This window comes from Podarcis pityusensis (genome assembly GCF_964106645.2).
Source record: "Podarcis pityusensis genome assembly, chromosome: 9".
Taxonomy (NCBI): Eukaryota; Metazoa; Chordata; class Lepidosauria; order Squamata; family Lacertidae; genus Podarcis; species Podarcis pityusensis.
The window spans coordinates 16,018,203-16,042,911 of record NC_138034.1 but is presented as its reverse complement, the minus strand read 5'-3'; the positions used below and the strand labels follow the sequence as shown (position 1 = coordinate 16,042,911).

At 40.1% G+C, this 24,709-nt stretch overlaps 1 protein-coding gene across 5 annotated transcripts in view; it reads right to left on the bottom strand.

The window, feature by feature from the left end:
* TBC1D1 (TBC1 domain family member 1) overlaps positions 1–24,709 on the bottom strand; it is a 77,348-nt gene that overhangs the window by 30,942 nt on the left and 21,697 nt on the right. For 4 of the 5 annotated variants that reach the window (XM_081019813.1, XM_081019815.1, XM_081019814.1 and 1 more), the window contains exons 3-7: positions 7,638–8,171; positions 5,522–5,611; positions 1,939–2,043; positions 1,624–1,756; positions 340–431 (exon numbers count right to left, since the gene is read on the bottom strand). In XM_081019813.1, the coding sequence (XP_080875939.1) occupies positions 340–431; positions 1,624–1,756; positions 1,939–2,043; positions 5,522–5,611; positions 7,638–8,171 (954 nt within the window). Of the gene's footprint in view, positions 1–339; positions 432–1,623; positions 1,757–1,938; positions 2,044–5,521; positions 5,612–7,637; positions 8,172–19,397; positions 19,684–24,709 lie in introns of those variants that run through there. The other variant, XM_081019817.1, reaches the window with a different exon arrangement.

Below are 24,709 nucleotides of genomic sequence, written 5' to 3'. Positions count from 1 at the left end.
CTTCTACATGGTTTCACACTTCTTTGGACAAGAGCAGATATGCGGACCACAGAAGTGTGTGAAGTCAATTACTGTGATCAGTTGCTTCTGTCATTAATTGCCAAGGAATGCCGGAAGCAGCAATCCCAGCTCCCAATATTAATCTAGTTGTCTTCATAAGAAATCTCTCTCTCTCTTTTACAATTTCCAACATTTTAAAAAGAATTTCCAGTATTTTTCACTAGTGAGCCAAGGGCCTGTTGTTTCTTTTGATCCACCATAATAAATATCTGAGTACTTTAAAGGACATATTTCCTGTTCCACCCCACCCCCTCCACAAGAAACAGGCAAGAGGGTTACCTGAACTTCTTCAAAGACTGAGGCCTGCTCCTGGTTGTTCAGCGTTGTTAGATGTTTTTGGATTTCTAGTTTAGTTTTAGAAGGATGTAACCCTAACAAGCAACAGGAGAACAAATATAGGGTAAACAAAATGATTTTAGACAGGTTGTATCTGACTACAGTCAATTCAGAGTAGACCCACTGAAATCAATAGTTTTAAGTCCGTCACATCTACTTATTTCAATTGTTCTATTCTGAGTATTATCAATACCTAGTCAGGCAATATTCACAAAGTCATGTCCATCTAAAACAAGCTTTACAGACAGGGACTACACACACCACACTAAGGCGAAAAGCAGAGAAGCAAAAAACAAAAAACAACAACCCCCAAACAACAACAAAAAACAAAAACCTGAAGTGACTGTGACCACAATCTATGCTTTTACAAGCAAGGGAAAAGAATAAGCTCGCAACAGGAAGAAGACCCAGACAGCAGCCAATCACTGGGGGCTTGGTTATGGACGCCACTTTAACAAACCCTGCTGAAACTTGGAGGAAGAGAACCAAGTGGAGACATTTTGTTTGATGCTAAGCAAACTGCACTGGTTTAGCTACAGCCAAAACCATCTTTCAACCAGTCCTTTAAGATATGAGGGACAATCCCTTCTGAAGTTTAAAAGAATCCTAGGTACAGTCGTACCTTGGAAGTCGAACGGAATCCGTTCCAGAAGTCTGTTCGACTTCCAAAATGTTTGGAAACCAAAGCGCAGCTTCTGATTGGCTGCAGGAAGCTCCTGCAGCCAATCAGAAGCTGCGGAAGCCCTGTCGGATATATGGCTTCCAAAAACAGTTCGCAAACTAGAACACTCACTTCTGGGTTTGCGACGTTTGGGAGCCAAAACGTTCAAGCACTAAGCTGTTTGAAAACCAAGGTATGACTGTATACCTAACACTTTTAAAAAAACAAAGACCCTTTCTTGGGCTTGCAAAAACAAAAAAACAAAAAAAAACAAAAAAACCCAACCTCAACAACACTCTCTTGGCCTATTTTGCCCCCCAGTTTTTCTATCCAGCACATGAAAGTGTTGAAAAATATCTTTTTAGTATTTTGGACCTTGTAATATGCAAATATTTGCCAGAAAAGGACTTTTCTCCAGACTTCTCGAGTACTGCTCAAGTAGCAAAGTTGTTTTTAAATACACATAAGTTTGGCAAAGCACTTCATGCTTGAATGTTTGCTTTTTTAAAAAAAAATGTGTATGGATTATTGCTAAGTAAACATGTACCATGCTGCATAATTCCTACCTTCTATCCTTTCACATAGTTTATGCAGGCACTGCATAGGACATCCTTCACAGAGTTGGACTTGTGCTTTGGCAGTTTGTTGTATAGCAGCTACTGTAAAAGCCTGTTTCAAAGTCATCATGATCTCATCAACCTGGAGCAAAGAAAACTAGGGGTGAAGACCTGGTATTTAAGAAGGCTAATGAACAATGTATTAACTGCTATTCTATAGTAGCCCAATAGTGACAAATATCAAGCTTCAGAGTAAATAAGAACCTTATATAGAAGCCATTCTATGTCCAACACCTCTTTGTTTTGTTTTCTAAAGATTCTTACCAGAGCTTCATCTGTACATTGAAACACGTAACAAACGAAATGGAAGCCTCCATTTTCCGAAGGCTCTCTGCAGATAAATCCAAAGTGATCCACATGTCTAATTCCCTACAATAGAAACAATAATATCAAAGATTCATAAAGGCTAGGTAAAGACTTGTAATTAGTCCGCTAAGCAGCATCTTGGCATACAAACTTTTGTGAAAGGCGTGCAAAATAAATATTAACTGCAGGAAAATAAAAGTAATCCATCGGGAAATAAAAAAATATATACACACGCATATTATACAATGAAAGCCCAAGACTGGCAAATCTAAACTGCCTCAGCCCAGTGAATCTTGTGTTTGGATTACAGTGGTACCTTGGGTTACAGACGCTTCAGGTTACAGACGCTTCAGGTTACAGACGCTTCAGGTTACAGACTCCGCTAACCCGGAAGTAGTACCTCGGGTTAAGAACTTTACCTCAGGATGAGAACAGAAATCGCATGGCGGCGGTGCAGCAGCAGCAGCAGGAGGCCCCATTAGCTAAAGTGGTACCTCAGGTTAAGAACAGTTTTAGGTTAAGAACGGACCTCCGGAACAAATTAAGTTCTTAACCCGAGGTACCACTGTACACTGTTTCCTTAGTTGCATTTGATTTGTACTGAGACCAATGGGACGGAAGTCCTAAGTCCACTGGTTTTAATGGAAGTTAAGTGAAGCTAATGTAGTCTGGATCCAATCCAATCCATTTCTAATTTCTAATGAAGAGATTAACATGTTTCTTAAAAGGAGAGAGGAAGAGAAGAGAAGCAGAATATCAATAACCATTGCTTGGTATGGATCTCAGTGCCCAGAGCTTGACATAAAAGTAATCAGTAGGTTGAGTGGTGGAGTGGCATTAAGCCCAGAGAGCCATGTACTGGATGACATTTCAAAGAGCGGCCTTCAAGTTTCCATTTTGTTCATGGAAAAAAGCCACAACCCCTTCCTTCTGTCAGCAGTCAAGTTCCCAAGATATTAAAAGGAGAACAGCCAGCCAATTGCTTTCAAAAACATGAAAGCACATAAACTAATTTCTTCGCCAACAAACAAAGTAAGGCCCACATGTTGCTGATCACGTGGTGAAGTTGACAAAATATTTGGAGAACTTTAAAAAAAACACACCAACCCTCAAACATCACTTGCTCAACTGAGAAGACACTCTGGTGGAGCTCCCTGCTTCAGTAAGTGCTGGTGCATGTGAACCCCATGTCCAATTCTTAGCTGAGCTAAGATGCTTCCAACCCCCTGGAGTTCTTAAGGGATGCAGTTGACAAAAAGCCCCAGTTTAGATTTGAAGATGGGGTAAAATCAATAAATGAGAAAACTGTTACGATATAGAAGCAATGCGGCCGCGAGCTGGTAGCTTGAAAGCAAAACATAATGGGAATGTTGGGACTGTTCCGTGGGAAACAGAGGGACAGTCAATTCACAGTGCAGAGGGCACCGGAATTAGCTCAGAGTGTAATATGAGCTGTACAGGAAGTACAGGAGGAGTTTGTCTCTCGACTGCTGAAGCTTGAAGAGAGCAGACATGATTTTTGTAACGCTGCAAAGACAGAAATAAAGGAATGTAAATACGTTTCTGTCTATCTCTCTCCCCTGCCCAGGGGGGGCAGGAAAGAGGGGTGTGTTCTTCTCACGCTGAGAAGGATCGCCTATCGCGACCTCTGCCTGGATCCTGCTGGGGAATGCAGACAGGGAGGTCAACAGGAGATCAAGCCGGGTGCCTGGAGAGTGGCCAGTTTCTCCTGATAAAGGCTTGAATCCTAAAATATGGTAGCAGAGGATGGTTTTGATCCATGCAAGCAGCAAGAGAGGTTGATGGATCGTACTTCATCCTCTGCAAGGAGATAAGGAAGATATGGTAGAGTGCAGATGGAAGCTACAAGGACGGCTGAGCACCGGAGGAGGTGTTTTTGCTGAGCAACGGATTCCCTCAAGGTATGGTGAGACTGCATGTCTCTAATTGCAAGTTGTGTTGCATTATGAGAGCTTTAAAGCTTTAAGTCTAAGATGCCCAGGAGCCCAACAAAACATAACATGATTAAGAAATGAAGACTCTCTGACTTGGCACACATAACAAGAAGTAATCAGTGTGAGCAAAAGATGAATGAGTTAGGCAACAAGGAAATGCAGGAGACAATGCTTATGTAGCATAGAATACCCTTAGTTCTAGGATTCAATGTAATTCAAGGCAAAACAGTATGGCAGTAAATACAGAACCCAAAATAATAGTTTTTATAGGTACAGTTTGGTGCCTATAGGCAGATACTGTTCCCATGTGACCTTGGAACATTAAAACATACAGCATAAATGTTGATGAATGAATGATATCCATGAGGAATTGGGTAAATACTTTTATAAACCCAAACTTCTCAGATTTTTACATTTTAATATCCATTAAGGTTGTGCATCTCAAGTTATAGAATCTTGTTTCATAAGAACAGAAGCAAAACAGAATGATTTTCCCATCTTCAAGCCTTAAAGCATCACTGCCAACAGATACCATGGAAACAGCCTGTGGCTGGCGTCCAAGGGAGGATGTACAGTTGTGGCATATGCCCTCCTTTCTCTAGAGACAGCAAACAGGAGCATGTGTACAGTTTTTCCCATTGGTTGGGCCACTAGTTAAGCAATCAAAAGGACTGGGAGAGGGAGTTGGGTCATTAAATTTGGAATTTATTTCCTGTTGGTCTGAGAAAGCTAAATTTTGACCTTGAGGGCAACCTGCTAAGTGCTGACTCACAGCTTTCTCTCTCTCTCTCTCTCTCTCTCTCTCTCTCTCTCTCTCTCTCTCTCTTTGACAAAAGTTCCTTTACTGTCTGACAAACTTCCTTTAAAAAGTAAATTTCTGGGATTTGTGTATCTTTTCAAATGTACTGGGGTTAACACAGAACTTGGTTATTCAAAGGAATGTCACACTCAGTGAGCTTTGATGCCTTCATGGTTTGGACAAACTGGGAAGGGGATCCCTAATCATAGCTGTCAACTTTTCCCTTTTCTTGCGAGGAATCCTATTCGGAATAAGGGAATTTCCCTTAAAAAACGGGAAATGTTGACAGCTATGTCCCTAGTTGCTGGGAAAATGTTTGCTGAAGAAGTTAATTGCAAATGAGACAGAAATATTAATGTTACAGTGTTCCCACCACATACTGACTGCAAAGGTCATCACTACAATGGTTATAGAAATCTACCCTGACACATTTCTTAAGTGATAAGAAAATCACTCTGTCCTTCCATCAGAGATCAGATTTTAATGGGAGCAGTTTTTACAAGTTAACTGTAAAAAAACTGTTACTTTCTGCTCACTCAAATTTTAGTTTATTTTCTTCCCTAGCAGTTTATTTCCTGCACCTAAATGATCACCCAAAACTTTATAAACCATTGCCACATATTCCTCTGCATGTCCCCTCCCTTCTTTGAGTCATACGCTGGTTTTAGGGCAAAGATCCTGGCTTGTTAAATGGTGTAATGGAATTTAGTGGGAGAAAACCACTGCCCTGTTGTGGAAAACAACACCCAAGTTTTTAAGAACCAAGAAGGAATCAAATGCTTGGTACCTGAGAGCAAAATGAAATTTCCTTAAAGCTTTTCTCAATAACTACTTTTTTGGTATCAGGACTGATGATGTAAACTTCAGACTGGCCAATCTGAAAAAAATAAACAAAATATTAGTCAGTTGCGCCCTTCAAAATAATTTGTAGACAAAAATATGATTTTCTGAGACTGTAGCGGGTGTGCTGAATTTTGCATGACAAATCAGCCACAATGCAAACTAGGACTTTCATATTGTATTTTAGATTGCAGTAACTCGTCCTGGAACCTTCGGGTGAAGGGTGGGTAACAACCACCACCACACTTGTTTAGGAATTTAGCCCAACCCTGCACACGGCACAAAAGGAGCTGCCTTATACCCAATGAAACTATTTGCTCATCTAGCATCATACTTTTTGCGCTGTTATTCGCCAGGTACATTACCTGCTACCTCATTGTTCTAACTGGAGATGTCATGTGCTCTACCAATGAGCTATGTTCCCTCTCCCTAAAGATCCAAAGTACGCATGAGAGCTTCCACACAATCATTCCTTAGTAACTTCAAAAGAGGAGACTTTATGTTTTTCCATTTATGTGCACCTGCCTCTGACAGGAGTTCCATATGCACCTCAGAGAACTTTCTGAGTTATAGACTGAAGTCAGAGTTATAATCATGAATGAAAATGCAATGTCAGTATTTCCCACAAATTTAGCTCATTTTCTTTCTCTCTGGTGAGCTGGCATATTGGGAGAAACAGTGTGTCATCTTATGTGTCTATGAAACTTAAAACAGGTTAAACATTAACTGATCAATATAATCTAGTGTTACTGGAAGGTAAATCACAGAGGGCTTCTTCAATCAAACATTATACCTTTCAGGTTGTTTCAAAGGTTTACCTAAAAAAATTGATGTGTGAATGACAGGTTCTTGTTTGTGAGCACTTGCATCGTGTGGTCGTATTGTCTCCAGAGCATTAAAGTGTTCGGGTATTGTTGTAACATAATTTACTCCAGGATATCCCAAACCAAGCCACACTACTGTGGAGGGAAGTTGCTTGAAGATGGCTGTTTTAAGCCTTAGACATTACCTCATAGTCTGTTAAAGCAGAGCTTCGTAGGGGAAGCCTAGCCAGTCTTCTGTTCTGCCCAATTTTAATTGGAAGGTCTTTAAAAGTATTACACACATTTAGGCTTCCATCTTACACATGGCGTACACACACACACAAAACAAGGGCTACTTAAAATGCAGTTATGTTGAAGCTGCTCCACATGCCATAGTTTGTATGTGATAGATACAGTATGGAATATTACAGGGTGTGATCAGGTGCAGAATGCCAGCTTAAGGCTTGAGATTTTACAGGACTACTATCATAGTCTGTAAGCTTTAAGATGTGGTGGGGTTTTTTTGGGGGGGGGGAGGAGAAAAGTGAGCTGTGCTTACTTTCTACATTGATAGAGGCCCGGGCCTAAATGGAAGACATGCAATTTGCACAGGTTCTTAATTCTAACTATGTGAGGACACAGTGCAGTTGCTTGGTGGTGAGGAAGTGCAAGAACCGAAGTACTTTCCTTTATTACTTCATATCTATTTCCTTAAAAAAAGAAGGAAGATGCCAAATATGGGAAGCAGTGGTGCTAAATGGGTGCATTTGATGGAGCTACAAGATCAAGAGCCACAGCACAGAAAATAAATTTTAGCTGTGATCCTGTAGGGTTGAGTTTGGCTTTGAGGACAAGTGGTGCAGATTTATGCTACAGTAAACAGAAAGCACTCCATTGTTCTCTGTATAAAAACACACACACACACACCTGAACTCAATTAACTTCAAATCAGCTAGTAGCAATGCACAAAAGCTCTGGATATCCATTTCTGTAACCATGTTATCCAGTGTTCAGAGATGGTATCAGAGAACCAATGCAGTGTGGTGGTCACTGAGTGTTGGACCATGACTTGAGAAATCACGGTTCAAATCCCCACTCTGCCATGGGTCAGTCACTGCCTCTTAGCCTAACCTACCTCACAGGGTTGTTGTGGGGCTTAAATGAAGAGGAGGAGAACCATGTATGCCACCTTGAGCTCCTTGGAGGAAAAGGTGGGAAAGAAATGCAATTAATTAATTAAACACAACAGCTCTGTTTTACCGTGAACAACATTATCCGGTTCCCAGCAATATCCGTTGGCTGAACGTTTTGCCCGTGAATAAATCGACTTTTTAAGTTCAGAGAAACAGCATCTTCATCAAAGGATCTGACAAAGCTGTTACTTGTCTTCAGGCAACCTGCTTGTGAATCTCTCTTGAAAGCACAAGAACGCAGTCCAGGCTGAGAGTAGGATTTCCGCATCGGCCTTTTCTCCTGTTCTTCATTAACTAAGGGTTGGAAGACGGATCGGAATTTATCACTTATGGAAAATCCTCCAGAATGGTTGACAGTTTCATGTTGTTGAGCGAATGGACCAGAATCCAAGTTTTTGGTATAACTAACATCATTAAATTTTTCAATACATTCATCTATGAGGGCTGGAGGTGCATTTTTGTGCGCTACTGTCACTCGGCCACAGAATAGCACCTCAAATTTTTTGCTAAAAGGATCTTCCACATCTGAGAGGTTGTTCTGAAACTCTTCCTGCCGTGCAATTTTTCCTGCTTGTCTGATAGTGCTTATGATCTCAGGCACCTGCAAGAAAATGACAGTATCAGAGCTACTCAAATAAGAGGAAGAAAGTGGGGTTTTTAAAGTGACAGAAAGTGATGTGGGATCAGAAAAACCACTGTACAAATTAACTTTGGAAGCTAGAGGCATCTTCATTATTTGGCCATCCCAACATTAAAGGAAAACCAATATATGTGTAGTTTGCCTTCACAGATCTAACCCAACAGAGACGATTATCATATCACAAAGATTTTCAATGAAATCAGATCACACAGTAAGCTGCCAGTTATCATCACTGAGTGAAGAGAAATCAAGTGACATACATGCTTGTGTGTGAACTTGTCCTGGAATACAGAGGCTAAGATCCAAAGTGTTATGCACAGTATTCCTCATGTGCATGGGGGCTTTTTATGTACTCTAATCCCAAAGCTGTTTGTGCTCTCTTTTTAAAATCCATTGTTTTCAGTGTTTTCGAACAATGGTAGCTGCGTGTACTCTTGAGAACTACTTAATGTGATGTTTAGGGCTTGATGTCATATGGGGAAATCAGTAAATCTTTGTGCATACCTAATACCCTCCTGTTCCTGAACAAGAGAAAGTGTATTTGGATTAGGACCAGATTATGTGTGTGCATGGGTATGTTCTGGTATGAAAGGAGTTTCAGGCAGTCATAAACAAAGACAATTGTCTTTAGGGAAAAGTAAATATAGCTCAGCAAAATGCAGATTTCAAACATGAAGCCAATTCCATGAGTCTAGCATGACTGTTGTTCACAAACAGGACCATATGAGATGGCCAGATGATATTACTGCCCACACCAGGCTGCTGTACCCTAAGAAGCGGTGACAGCAGTATGGGAAGCAACTTTGTCAATTACCCACACACACAATTCTAGTATTAACAAGTTACTGGCATGACAAGGAACCAAGCATGTGGAAGTAGCTCGCAAACCACAAAAGTAACACTGAAATCACACCAAATTTTCTGGCTTTAAAAATATTTTTCTTGATTTGAAGCTTGATGGTATTAGCCTGTAAAATACATACTTTTTTTCAGATTATACTCCCCTTTCCATAGAAGGCAGCTTTTCAGAACAGAGATGTAGCTGCTCAGAATGAATGGTGAAACAAGCAGTGCAGGAGTAAAAAGTAAGACTTCTGCTCTTAGAACCATCTCTCTACATAACTAGAGAAATAATGTCCCAGAAAGCATCAAACAAAATCCCTTCTGGAAAACTCTTTTCTCTTTGTACGTGCATTCATTTGTGTGTGTGTTTTTAATGCAGGTGCAAATTTCATCCTTAACTGTAATAGAAAATATTTGCCTCTGGATTTGACAAAGACTTCAGAAGGTCTTTTTATAGATAACAGACATATTTTGATAGCATTAGTCAGAGGATTACAATAAGGAAACAAGAATGGTCTGAAAATGAGACAGGAAGAATTACTTCATTCTCTGAGCACGGTGCATGACTCAGTCAACATACAGTTTGGTTGCACTCTGAACTAATATTAAGTAGTTGTTTTAAAAAAGGAGTTGAGTAAGAGCAGAACTTGCCCTCTTGCACTTTGTAAAATGACATGCAATTTTGATGGCTCTATTTAAATAATAAGGGCACTGAAAAAATGTCATTGTTCTAAGGCTGGTATGAATAAGGACTTTACCCATATTTAGTATTAGCAGTACAATGATGTAAGTACCTAGCATTTATTTGGTCCAGGCAAAACCTTTGAGTACTACTGAGTATTAATATTTTGCCTGTGACCAATATGTGAAGTTAGAATGCTCATGTTTTATGTTATAATGCTTTTTTCCTTTGAGAAAGACCCTGTCGTCCTCCAATAAAAATTAGGAGATGAAATACTACTGCTATTTTTATAAACTTTCTTTTGCAAATAACTGTGGGTTCAGGTAATTCTAAATACACAACTTCCCATTTCATACATGTTATAGTTAGGACCCACAATCACTAATTTAGGACTGTAAATAATGATTTCAACATCAAAAGCTGCCTTATAGTGAATCAAACTACAGGCTTATCTAGGTCCCTAGACCATAGCACCTTTTTACATAACCAAGAGGTTTGTCCTTTGTTATACACAGAAAATATACCATAGCTCTAACAAAATTACTTGCTGTAGGTAACAAGCAGGCAATTTATAGGCAGGCAGTTGTAGATTACAGGTTACAGGTGACCCACAGCGGCAAACAATAGCTTCTGAATTAGAAATCCAAGCCTCTTTCTGTCTTCTAGGCACAGAGACAGTAGTACGGTCCAGCAACAGCCTTGGCTCTGTTCCCTACTGCTTATTATCTGGCAGTCCAATGGTACTCTATGAACATTGTATTAGGAGTTATGCATCCAAGTTTGATACAAAGAACTATCTGATCAAGGCACTGATATTTTGTCAGGATTCTAGCCATAACCTGTGGGATGTTACGCAGCAATCAAACAGATGCATCCCCACACAACATTAGCCAAAAATGAGGGCTGCAGGGGACCAAGTCACACTAACAGGGGAGAAAAAGCCTTCCTACACTTAGAGGCTAGAATGGGTAAAGTAATATTTGATTCTGTTCAGTACTGGCTGCACCTTCATCTTCCTCGTTTGTCTGACCTGCAACTGCACTAACATATCCGTAGAAAGCCAGGTAAACACAAAATTAATGTTTGGGTGCTCCTTCAATGTTAAAACAACATCACTGTGCAGCTCCCAGCGCATAGGAAACTTTGGGCTTGTCCACACAGGGCTTTATATTGAGTTTCAAAAAACAAAGCACAAGCAACAGAAAACCCACTGTGGGTGGGCTGCTGGTGTTTGCATTCTCTTCAGTTAATATAGCACCGGGAAAAAATTATGCAATCTGAGGGAAGGTGAGGGAAAATCCAGAGTTTGTTTGCAGTGTTAAGAAAAGGATCCTGCCCTTCAATGTCAGGAGGAAGGCTATATTATGGAAGCAGAAATATTTCTTTAAATAGAATATAATGTATTAAGTTAGTCTGTAGACCACATCAAAAGAGAAGAAATAAAATATGCTTAAAACTATACATAAAAGTGTATGTGTATGTATATATATGTGTGTGTATATATATATATATATGTATATGTGTGTGTGTGTGTGTGTGTGTGTATATATATATATATATATATATATATATAACAGAGAGAGAGAGAGTATATGTTTGTACAGCGAAATGAGAAACTTTTTATTAGATCTTTGCTAAACAAAACTAAAAATGTAAAAATGGGTGAGACGTGTCAGAATGTTCGTCTCTCAAAAAAATCAGAAACTCTACCACAGAATCATAGAATTGTAGAGTTGGAAGCATAATCTGAAATGAATTACAGATATCTTTTCCTGAGATTGGAAGCTTTTACCACAAAAGAGGCCACCTTCCAAGTCAAATACTGATTAGTTCTTCACACTGCTTTGAGAAGCAACGTTTTAAACAATCCATTCAGGATGGGAATTGGCTGATAACTATGGGAGGGCACTGAACCAGATGAGCTTCAGATCTGGTATTGGCAGAACCTGTGCCAAGAATGGATTAAGTACAGAATGATGGGTATACCTAATATCAAGATCCTTTACATTAACACAGTACTGGACAAACAGCACTGATTGTGGACAAGCATTTTATTATGCAGTTGATTGCTGAAAGAGGGAAAAATATGACTTTTCAAGCAAACTCTTTCAAGCATCTCCTAGTATTTGTACACAAATTTTCTGCTACCTCTTTTCCTTTTCACTAGCTCTCAAAAACACATTATCAGCAACAGCTAAGACATTAGGTTCCTAACCTTATTTTCCATTTTCAGGAATCAACCATTTAATATTCAGTGTGCATTTAGGAGCGCATTAGGAATATACTGCATTAAGTTGTCATGCATCAAATATAATACTTTTAGATCTGTGCCTACATTAGTGAGAGTTGTTTCAATTTCTAGAAGACCAGGTTGCTCACCGTTCAAAGTCCAGATCCAGCAGTACACTAGCTGCTGGGTATTGTCAGTTCCAGATACAGGATGTGCATTCTCTGGACAGGACAAGCAGGAACCTGCCCTGCCTTCTGTTCTATACTGCAATGGGAATGATCTGAGTCTCCCTTGACCTATTATCTTACCTTCCTACCTTTTTTACCCTGGGGCTAATTTTTCAGTTAACTTTTCTTGTAAGAACAGAGGGAGCTTTCATTTCTAACTCAGGAACTATTGATTGTCGCTGTGGATCACCTTTAACCTGTATTCTACAACTGCCTGCTATGTTAGAGCTATGCTATATTATCTGTGTATAATGAAGGACAAACCTCTTGGTTATGTAAAAAGGTGTTATGGTCTGGGAGATTGTTACGCATTATGGGGGTGAGATAAGCCTATGTCATTTTGGTGAAGTCACTAAGAAAGGGACGTATGCATTCTCTAACTGCACAACTATTGGGGAAGCTACATGCACACTGAACCTTTCCTTTGCGAAAGAGCCATTGTTTAGTGGTAGACATAATTTACATGTAGTAGGCCTTGGGTTCGTTCCCTGAAATTTTGAACTGGAAAGAGCCAACCTGAAGAACTGCTGCCAGTGAGCCAGATAAGCCTGCAGCCTGATTCGGTATAAGGCTGTTTGTTATGTTCCTATTAAATAGCAAAGTTGCTTTTGGTAAATGGCAAAGTAAAGTTAGGAAATCAGTGTGACGCTGGAGTCCTTTAGGGTTTATCGTCATTTGAGGAAGTAGGATGGTTAAAGATTGGGGAAACTGGTGTAGTTCTAACTCAACACTAACCCAAATCATTCTCGGAACTGAGACAAGTATTCTTCATAGGCCTTAAAACTCTCTGTTGCTCAATCAACAGATGGTACCAGCTACCAGTTTGTAGTACGTTTTGGATTAGGCAAGTAAGAAGAAGCGTTAAAGCTCTTTAAGTGAAATAGGGATACACTGTAGCCTTCCTTTGCTATTTACTGGAACCCTTTTAAGAAATATATCCTGCAAGCCTTACCATGCAACTTTTTCTATAGTTTCTAGCAGTGTTGTTTTTCTAGAAAAAGAGGTGCTGGAACTCACCATGTACACCTCCCTTGTTCTCTTGCAATGGTAATGGCACCCACCTGAGAGGTGCTGAAACAGAGTTCCAGGGAGTTCTGGCTGGAAAAAAAATCCCTGGTTTCTAGTCCTATAATTAGAACAGGAAATAGCCCTAGTGCTGGAGAGGATGCAGCTGCCCCATTCTAAAGATATGAGAGCACGTGTCCTTTTAAATAATGGTTTCACAAGGAATCAATAAAGTTGGCTTCTCTCACTGTGTGATATATAAATTCAATTAATAATAATAATAATAATAATAATAATGGAAGAAAATAAAAGTGTCCCTCTTTCATTGTTAAGCCATAGCTTAACAAGTATACAAGAGGCTGTCTTGTTGTGAGTCAGGCCTGCATTGACTATTGGCTTTGACTAGTAGCAACACTTTAGGATGTCAGGCAGAGGTTTCTAAAATCCCTTTAAACACAAAACTAAGTGCAGATGCCAAGATTAAACACCTGACCTCACACACAGGAAGCGTGTACTGTTTTACATAGGCTACAGTCATGTTTTGGAAATGTACAGATCACCATCTTTCTCTAACAGCAGGAAGTCTAGCAGACTGAACTACTATATTGTACAAATAACAATCCAGTAAATGTAGTTTCCAAGCTGATGGGGGGGGGGGCAGAACAGGTGTTGACAGCATTTATTTCTACATGGAAAATAGCACTGGAACATGGCAGAAATGAAGATGCTATTGCAGATGTAGTGTGGTTCTATATTGGGTGCTACATCTCCCTGACTAAATGACTAGTAGCCAGCAGTATATAAGCTGCTTCTTAAATGTAAAAGGCACATGGTGCTTATCATAGGGCATTTGAAAATAAGAGTTTCTGGGTGCCCATTTTAACCTGGGGCAGCCAAAAGATAAAGCCATCCCTATTTTAACTCCATCCATATCAGCCTCTGGCAGTTGATGTGTACAGGATTCAGATTATGACATCCAGCACAGATTTTGATATGTTCTTCTTTCTACCCAAAAAATCCCCTTGGTCTGCAGAGGGTTTAGAGGAGTATCCACAATAGCTGGGCCTAGCTCAGGTTACATTAAAATGGAAATGGACTAATTTGAGCAAAACAAATGCTAAAAGCCTTCTGGCTGCAGTCCAATACATGACGATTAAGAGGCAAACACCACTGAGTTCACTGAGACTTATCCAATCCAAAACGTGCATAGGATTGAGCCTGAGTAGTCATTTGTTAAATTTTAAATTATTGTGTTTGAGGGTGACCTGATGCTATGGCTCTTTCCTACAACCCCTCTTTTATCATCCTGATGGCTCCTTTCCTTTAAAATTCTAATTAGGGAGCTTTTACGAGTGACCATTTCAATAATTCATGTTCCTATTTTCAATGTCTCGTTTAAATCATTTAAACGAAGTAAGAGTGAATTCCTCAAAGGAGCTACTGTTGCGTCGATATTGATTCCCAAATGAGCAAGCTGATCTCGAGCCAGAATCAGCTGCACAGACCATTGTGTTTTTATAACTGGTAAAGCACTAGCAAGTCTTTACAAATTCAAAAACCAGTGTTCATATAAATAAGATAAACCAAAGATGAGGAACCTTTTTCCATTCAGATGGTGTTGGACTCCAACTCCCATCAATCCCAGACAGCAATGTTGGACTCCAATGGTCAGAGATAATGGAAGTTGTAGTCTTATCAGTTCCCCAAAGGCCACAGTTTTCCCTGTAGGTTTATTCATATGTAAAACAGATTAGTCAAAATCTGTTTAGATGGGGTTGCCATATTTCAAAAAGTAAAGACAATGACACCCCAAAAGTTGTTGAGCGTTGGTGTTGTTGCTGTTGTTGAAAACCCCAAAGCAACTTTTCGATTGACTTGCCTAAAATCCAGGACAGAGCAGGGCCCCTGGTCCACTACTGCATTGACAAAGGTTCAATATAGGGCAGCCATGATACCAGTGACAGTATGAAAAGCTGGCTAAGGAAAAGAGAAGGATCCCTGCAGGCTGTGGCTGCTAGGAGTGAAAAGGAGCAAGATGAAGTATCTATTCTCTCCTCCCTATGACTGAGGTCATAGTCTCTGAGCTTTCATGCTGCAGGTTACACAGGAAATGGCTCAGTAACTCTCACATTAGTGCTGTAAAATGATAATTAAAGCACTGTTTATCCAGTGTCTCTCAAAGGTCAGTTTGGCTCCATAAACAGTAACTGCCTAGGGATCTTTTGCTCTTCCATGATACTTTACTATATTCAGATCCTGCAAATACTATGGAGATTGTTATACATTTCTTTTCTCTATGTTAATTAGCCACTTCAGCAGTTACTATGGGAATTAAAACAGTCCCAACAGTATGGATGGTGACACAGAGCAATGGAAACATGAAAGTGATATTTTGCTATCCAGAGGCAAGATCTTGCCATTTTCTTGGCTCCTGTATGCAAGTTATAAATGGTGGAGGAGTCTCTCTTTAACAAACATCAAATTCCTTTGGAAGATAAAGAACATGTTTGCCAAACAAGCATTTCAAGGGAGGATAATGATGGTCAGCTGCACACAGAGAAGATACAGACCAATTACAGTTTTTCCCCCCTTCTCAGGTTGAACTACTAACACAACTTATACATATTTTGCAAAGCAAGTTTATGAAAAATGTGTGTGTCTTTTTTTAAAGTAAGTAGGACAGCTAAGTATAACCTGCTGCAGCCATAACCATTGCATGGCTTCTCTACCTGTTTGTTTTCAATTTTAGCTTGATCATGTGTGAAAGAAGTCTTGTACCTCTCTGCTTAGCACTGTTGCTGACTAGTAAAGAACAGGCTGCAGTAGCTGATAACAGATTGGGAGATGAACAGAGGCAAACAGGTTTACTGTCAAAAGCAGAAGAGCCCCGTCGCAGAGGGGATAAAGTACAATCTGAGTATGGTATAAAAGATAATGTGGGGTTTGAGGAGGCAGAGGTATGCATTTGCCTTCACACACTTAATGTTTGTGGCAGGCAACACTGCTGTAAAACCAGTGCACTTAAGGCAAATATGACTGCTACATAAAGTGTGCAGCCCCTCTGGCTTATCAATACAGAGGACTGAAATTCATTCTCTCCTCTCTCTTTCTCTTACACACACATGCAGAGCCTTTCATGGGCTCTATTTTTTTAAAAAAACTGCATAGATGTATTAATGCATTCCAGAAAGTCAACTGCTACTATGGATATATGCAGTGAAACACCTGTACATGCAGCTGCCACACATGACAATCTACATGTTTGTTGCACATAAGTTAGGAGAGAAAAACTCCCTATAAGACTTTTGTACTCTGGTCCTAAAAATGGGATACAGAGCAGCACACTTTGTGAAAATGTTCCAGATTATGAATCTTTAATGCCATTAAACTATAAATGGGTACCATATTTTTATTTCTCTGCTATTATGTATGAGTTCTTCTACTGACAATGTTCCACAACCTTTCTATCCGTGAGCTCCTTAATGTCCTTAGCTACCTCCAACCTTGCTGTACCAAAGAGAATTCTAATGTGATCTATTAATTGCCCAGGTCCGATACAGTCCTAAAAATCCTCTTCCAGTGCCTTGCCATGTCTTGGCATTACCACCATCAGCAAGCCAGATTGTGTCCCTGCACCCTCTCCCAGTTTGGTGTTAAGGAGTTGTTAATCCAAGGTAACTTCTTTAATCTGGACCAGTTTTGCCTGGAAATGTTTGGCAGTCCATGAGTTCCATTGCCTCTTTTGGAACTGTAATACCACAGTCTGCTTCCAACACTCACACCTGTGATATTTTCAAGAACAATGCTGCAAATTGTGGGGCCCTCTTTTGCTGAGTGCATAATTATTATTATTTTTTTGGAGACCTAAGCCTTTCCCCCTTATTTACTGAACACCTGGAAAAATGCCAGGCCTTTGGCTTTTTGCAGACAGTTTGCCAGAGTGTCTTGATGGAAAAGGTCTTTTGAGTCTCAATAAGCCACATGCTTTCCATTCTTTAAATTTGAAATATTTGTCAACAAAGGGAAAAGGATGACCCAAAATAGAGCAGGTGTAGAAGGGGCTAATATTTTCACCCACGAATTCAAAATGTTCAAAGAATTTTTTTAATGAATTGATTTAGAATGGTTAATGCTATAGTCAAAAAGAGACGGAAAAGGTTAGTGAAAAGCACAGCATAGTAACTATTAAAAGTTATCAACTTAGAACAGAATTAAGGGAAAGGCTTTGACATGTATTTTTGAACACTTAAGTTTTCTGTAAAGGCTACTGTGCTGTAAAAGGTTAGAACTAGGTCACTCCTGGGTGTACAAGGACTCTCTTCTGATCGGGTAATGACTCATGGCATTAGCAAATTCTCTGTTCCTCATCTGTAAAACAGAACAACAGCCTAGAGTACAGTAGTTTTGGTCCTTCCAATGGGCTCCATCAGCTGCAGCCAGCACGGCCAATGGACAGAGATGATGAGAGTTCTCATCCAAGACATCTGAAGAGCATCAGGTTGGGGAAACCTGGTATAGAGAAATCATGGGCAGTGCCAGCAGGAAGGGGATATAATGAAAGCTGTAAAGCAGGGATGGCAACATGTGGACCTCTAGAAATTTATGGGGTCCAAATACCATCAGCCACAGTCAGCATGGCAAGGGATTTGTAGTCCAACAACAATCAGTTAACTGTACAACGTATTGTGGCCAAGACAGTATTGTATGTCTTTACTTTCTCCCATTCTGTCAATACTCCTACTCTAAACTCCAATATGCTCAATTTGTTCATGTGACTAAGATAAGGCACACTCCCCAATTGACTCCAGAGACAAGCGGATGCCAAGAATAGATCAAGAAAAAAAGACTTATCCTACTTTGTTACTCCAAAATGTCACTTAAGTGTATATATATGGCAAGAGGAACAATCCTGAGATTATGTTTAGAAACTTGCTGGTTCCCTTCAGGACAGCCGAAGGTAGCCTAGTGACAACAGTAAGAATCCAAGACAACAGTAAGTGGATAGGTATTTCATTCACAAATCCATGTGACAGAAAGTAAGAAAGCACATAAGTGGTTAGATACTTCACTCTCCAGTTAGAAACATGGAAATTCCTGTGGGCACTAGCAAGGCTCAGAATTTTCAATTCCAGTCAGGACAGGAAATTTGAACACAGAATAAAGAACAGGAAGAAGAATAAGCTACTGCTTACTTGAGTATACAGAACACACCCTTTATACAAGACCCAGCGGTGAGGTACAAAGGTGATAAAAAATAAGCAGCTGTTTTAGTCATTTAATAAAGAGGATTATGCCTTTTTGGACAATAGAAGAAGAGGAATGCATCAATTTTCACTAACTTCATTTTCTTGAGGTGTTCAAAGATATTAGCACACAAACTCTTGAGGAAGAAATTGAAGGTATTATATTCCATAGTAAAATGTGTACTCATAAGAAAATGAGATAAATGTCAAATAACTTATGTCCAAGATTTATGTCCTCATTTTTCAATTCATTTCTAGGATGTGTTTTTTGGGTTGTCTCATATCCCCATTTTGAATCACAAACTAGAACCGGCCATCAGTTTATTAACTCTTCAGACGCACAAAAAACCCCACTTATCACATTTAACCCTTTGAGCTGCTCAGCGTCCACACTTGAAAGAAAGCTGAGTTACAGTGGAAGCTGCTATCAACACTCCAGAACAAATAACTAAAACATAAACAACCTCTGCCACTATTGCTTATGGGCTGTCCATCTCCAAACGTAGTCCGAAGCTATCCCAAAGGACTCTTTCAATTTCTGGAGTAAACTAGGTGAACTATGTTTATTCAGAACAACAAGAATGCCCAGATTTAAACTGATGCAAATTGTCTTCTTTTACATATAAATATTAAAATGTTCATACACCAACTCCTACAAATTCGCTGTAACACAAGAATTCTAGCTTCTACTGCAATCCTAAACACAAATATTGGAGAAGAATTCACACTGAACACTGTGGCACTTTCTTCCAAGTAAACATACATAATGGTTGTAACTGTTAGGCGTTTTCACTCAGATTTTGCACATTTTAAAAAGCCACTTAACTTTCCTCTAACTAAACGTTTGCTCTCCAGCAGCATTTTTCTCTTGCAGCACCCCACCATCAAAACATAGCCATTGATCTGCATATCTAAATAGAAAGAAATGAGATGAATGAAGTTTAAAACTCCTCCTACCTTCGCCACCCAGTTGAACAATGGTGACATCCTAACAAGGGGAGATGCAGCAGTGCGCGGAAAGTTGCAATTCCAGCCACTTTCTCCTCTCCTCTTTCAGCGTTTGCGCTCTCATAAAACCGCCCTCTCCCACATCTGCCTCGAGCAGTAAGCTCGTTTACTGAGAAACAAGAAAGCACTTCTTTCAGACTATTCGCTCCATGCTGCAGAAAACCACGCTCCTTCCAAGCTCTGCAAGCAACTATGAGGTCACTGGTCTCTCGCACACAATTCCACAGTCTATCGCAGAGATTCATTGCAAGGAAGGAAAAGGCTGGGTGGGTTACGCGCAGGAGTGAGATTTTCTATAGGCTGCTTTCAAAAGACGACTCCACCTACTCCCAGGGAGAGGCAGTTAAAGAAAGTACCAACAAAGTCCTGCTCTGTAGATCACTCAGGAAGTTGTGAAACGGGGCAGGTTTTTTTTATATTTAAGAGAGAACTGCAATAACATGCCAAAGAGGGTAGTTATGAACATATGCTGGCAACTTTTAAGGAGTTCTGAATAAAAGAGAGCATTCATAGAACTTACTTAAAACAACACGCACACGCACAGTCTCCCAACAACACAGCCATTAATAGGACTTTCTAGAAACATTCCAACTTACAAATAAATAATGTCACTGCTAATTGAAAATAAACGCAAAACCCCCAAATTCAGTGAATTCGTTTCTTGTCTTTCTGCAGCAGTCCTAGCCCCACTTACTTCTGAGTAGACATGATGGGACTGCAGCCTCCACTAGTACATCAATATTGGAGCAACAGTGGAATAGTGATTTTTGCAATATTAACATGAAATATATATTGGACACTTGTCCTGTACTTTATTTTTAAACATATTTTGCAAAATATAATGAATTTTGGTAATAGTGAAGTAATGTACCGTAAGTGCCATTTTCTTCCCCCTCTGAAAAAAGCAATGTTGAATTGCTTTTTGAATGTTAAATTGCTTTTGGGGGCGGTGCGGGTGGGAGGGACCGTGTGCAACTAGAAGCAAGCTTTCCTCACATTTTAAAATGTTTTGTGTGTTTAGCTTTTTGGCAACAGACATGTAGATGAATAGATTTCATGCAGTATGGCTTCATTTCTAAATAAGAGGTATGAGTCAATCTTGTCTGAAAATTATACTTGGACCCTCCTCTTACATAGAAGTTCTTTCCCTGTCCATAGATGTGCAGAGAATAATTGATGGTGCTGGGTTTGCACTCTGCACATGTGTAATGGCACTCTGCAAACATTCCTAAATAAGTGCTGTGATGAAAAACAGCAAGGCCTATAAATTTAAAATGTTACCAGCTGCCAATGAATGTTGGGATGAGTCTACATCATACATTGAATAAATTTCTTGGTTGCAGGCTTCTGGTTCTAGAAGAAATGTGAGAAACGCTGATATACATCAGATTAGTTTACTTTCATATTTATTCACTGTCATGCCAGTATTTTCACATGGCTACTTTAGGAGGAATAGCATGGCAAAGCCCAGTCTATCGGCTTGGACAAGAGATGAGCTGTCTTAAACGTCTCTTCTCAAGAGTCGCCTCTCCCCATACAAACCAACCTGAACCTGTGCTCATGATCTGAGGCCCTTCTTTGTGTGCCTCCTTCATGAAAGATCCAGAGGGTAGCAACACAAGAACAGACTGTAATGGCTTCCCATTTGTGGAATGCCCTGTCCAGGGAGGCTTGCCTGGTACCATCATTATATATCTTTAAACACCAGGCAAAACCTGGCCTTTGGCCTTTAACTATTTGTGACCTTTTAGAATTGGGTGGGATGTTTTTAACATATTTCTCTTTTCTCTTGGTTTTAATGTATCTATGTGAGGTTTATCATCTGTCTATTTGGTTGTAAATCACTTTGCATTACCCTGTGTAGGATAAAGCGACTAACAGATTTAATTAATAGTTTTAAGAATAATAATAATAACACAGCCATTTCACGTCAGAGGGAAAGATGGGTCAGCAGGAGCCACTCCATAGCCTTGGGTGAGAGACCAGCTGCTTCCTTCCAAGCTGCTCATTATAAGAACTATATAACTTTCCTTTCCATTCTTTTTTCATTCTGTTTCCTGTCTTTTAAATGTAAGCATATGGGCAGTGACTGTAATCTGTGTACAGCACTTAGCAAATCTCAGGTGCTTTATGAATCATGTTATTTAAACAGCATTGGAAAGGCAAGGCCTTTCTGCTCTTACCTTTTATTGTGTTGTTTGACCCAACGTTTTAAAGAGTGAATGTGGAGCTGACTGTCTGCACCATTGGTCACAAGCTGCTGTTATTAGAGAGTGAGTGCAGGGTTTTTCTTTCTGCACTAACGGTGGGTTGTGTCCAAGTTGAGAAAAGTTCTGTGGCTCTAGTCACACTCCTTACATACCCTCATGATCCTCCAGCAGTAAACATCATCGTTATGAGCATGAATAAAGCTACAGCTGTTTCATGGAATTTTAATTATTATTTTTTAAATGCCTAGCATTTTGGAATTCTAATCTTGTGATAGTATAGGAGATTCGAAGGTGCGTCAGCCTGAGCTATGGCGAAGTTGTGATGAAATTTTGTCTGCAGCTAATGAATGTTGTCATGGGCAGAGCTTTGACTCAACATCATCTCCATCTGTTGATGTCACAAACTGACAGCTTGCAAAGGTCAGAGAGAAGTAGCACAAAACAGATGTCTCCCAAGCCATGCCCACCAACCCCAAACCACAAATAAACCAGGACACTGTGCTTGTACACAGTGCTATTTTTCTAGAACTTTTCCCTTGTTCTCTTAGAATGGCAATGGTGCACACTTGAGAGGTGCTGGAGCTGAGCTTCTGTGAGCTCTGCTGAAAAAAAGTCCTGCTTGTACATATTCCAGACAGATGAAAAATATTGAGGATCCATTCAGGATCTTTCTTTCACAAAAGTTGTTGTTGTTGTTTTGCAATAAAAGAAAAGGCTTTAAAAAACACCCCCACATTATTCTGGAATATTAGCTGAATAACGGGGGGGGGGGGGGAATGACCCACCCCAACAACCATATCCCTATAAATGGTAAGTGTAAACTGGACAATGAACAATTAGCAGCAAAGATTGGCTTCTGGCCATAAGACTGGGGACTCCTGACCATGTTATAACATTTCTGTCTCCCAGTTGCATAGTAAAAATTAAATCTGCAAGTTCAAAAAGGTTTATTTGTGTGGAGCTACCAGGAAAGTATTCAGGTATTCAATAATTTATTTTTATTTACCTCCCCTTAATGTTTGTCCATTTGTTCCACCTCCTCTCCTCCCAAAAAAGTTTAGCAGTACAGACGTACTTAAAACAGAACTTAGTGTTTTAATGTTTATTGCAGCTTGTGAATAGATTAAGCAATGCTATTTCCAAAGGTACTGTATAGTCATTTTAAATGAATGGAAAACTCAATAATATAGTATCCAAAAAATAGCAAAAAGGAAAATTGTGCCATATGCACTGTATAATGTTTTTAAAGCTCTTGAAAACAGCATTTTATAATCTGTTATAGAGATAGACTGAACAGGGCAGCTGGATGAATTCTTGGGGTAGAAAACTTTGCCTTGTACACATTTACCTTCCAAGTCTCTACCAGAACTTCCTTTTAAAGCAGCTGCCATGGAGACAGTTCCCAGGGGAACTCAGTGGTCAGTCACTACAACAGCCACCACAACGTTGCTCATGACAGATCATTCCAGGCTTGAACAGAGTTGTTCCAGAGGGAGGCCAAACTGTAAATTGCCTCTTTGGGGCCCAGAGCTTTAGTAGACTTGCTGTCCCTATGAGGGCTGATTTCTCTGAGAAGAAGGCAGCCAACCAAGCAGAAAAAGTTGCATTAAAAAAACAAAAAAAAAACTTTGGAGCTGGTTGCCAAAAAAGTAGAGCACAAGGCCACACCTCAACAACTTTAACGTAAGTTATTGAGTCTGAATGCATGGCTTTTATGTGGGGCCTTGCTCTTGGACCTACCGGAAAATGTGGACTGCTTCAGGCCTATCAGAAACTGCGGGCTCTTCCCCACAGCCTCACATCAAACCCAATCTGGGCCATGTTGAGATAGCATATATTAACTGGCAATCCTATTCTAACCACAGAAAAGTTATATAATACATCCAATGTTACAGAACTGAAGGATATTTTTGTATTTCATGAAGCTTTTAGGGCTTGGATTATCTGACATTGAAACAATGACACGCCCCCTCAAAAAAAAAAATCAAAGAAAAATAAACCCTTTGAATCTCCCCAAAAGTTCTGTCTTATGACACTGCAGAAACTGCAAAACTGCTGGACATGAGGCACTAGAAAATGGCAACAAAAGCCACAGCTGACCATGCTAGAATGAATGGTCCCCAGGTACCTATCGTGCATTGGTCATAAGGGCCAGGTCAGCCATACTCTTTGCTTTCCTTCCAACTGACATCTCCTCAGATCTGTGTATAGTTACTGGTGCAACTCCTTTAGTTTATGGCAGCATGACAAAGGGCTCCACAACACTCGCCTTCCATGGCTTGGACTGTTCTTTTACCTTAAAGGTCCTGGCGGAAGTGAGCAAACAATGGTAGTCTTTAGTTCCAGGCATTCAGAGCAAACACCGGGAGCACACAAGTAGTGCCATGCAATTGCCTCATATCTAGAAGTCAGGGTTCATTTTCCTCTTGAATCAGGAAAGGGGGGGATCACTTGACCCACTTCACTAAACACTACACTCATGTATTGGCAACCCAGTGCTTGGCACCAATGGGCAATGCAGGTCAAAGAAAGCACAGAGCCTAGGGGGTCAAGCTACTTCTCCCTTTTATTCACTTGCCACACTTATTAGGAGTATTTATTAAATTTGTAGGCCACCCTTCATCCGAAGATCCTATGGCAGTTCACAACAGAAAAATACAAAACGAGACTACATAATAAAATAAAAACAAACCACTAACCACCCACCTCCCACAAACACATTTAAAAAGCCACAGAGTGCTAATCAGTACAACGCCTGGTTGGAGAGATATGTTTTCGCCCGGCGCCTACCAGTACCTTCACAATCTGGGACTTTGTGTACAGCCTGTGTGATTTTGGCAGTTCCTCTTCCTCCTGAGTCAGCTCCAAGGAGATTGTCTGGGACGAAAAGGTTTATTTTAGCCACAAGGCTGTAGCTCCAAGGAGGAGATGGGTAAACAGTGGGCCACTTGGTGGTTATCCATGGGCCAGATTTAGCTCATGAACCAGCAGGTCTCTACCACTACATCCTGGCTGTACTTTAAGAAGTCAGGTTAGGGAAGATGCATGTCT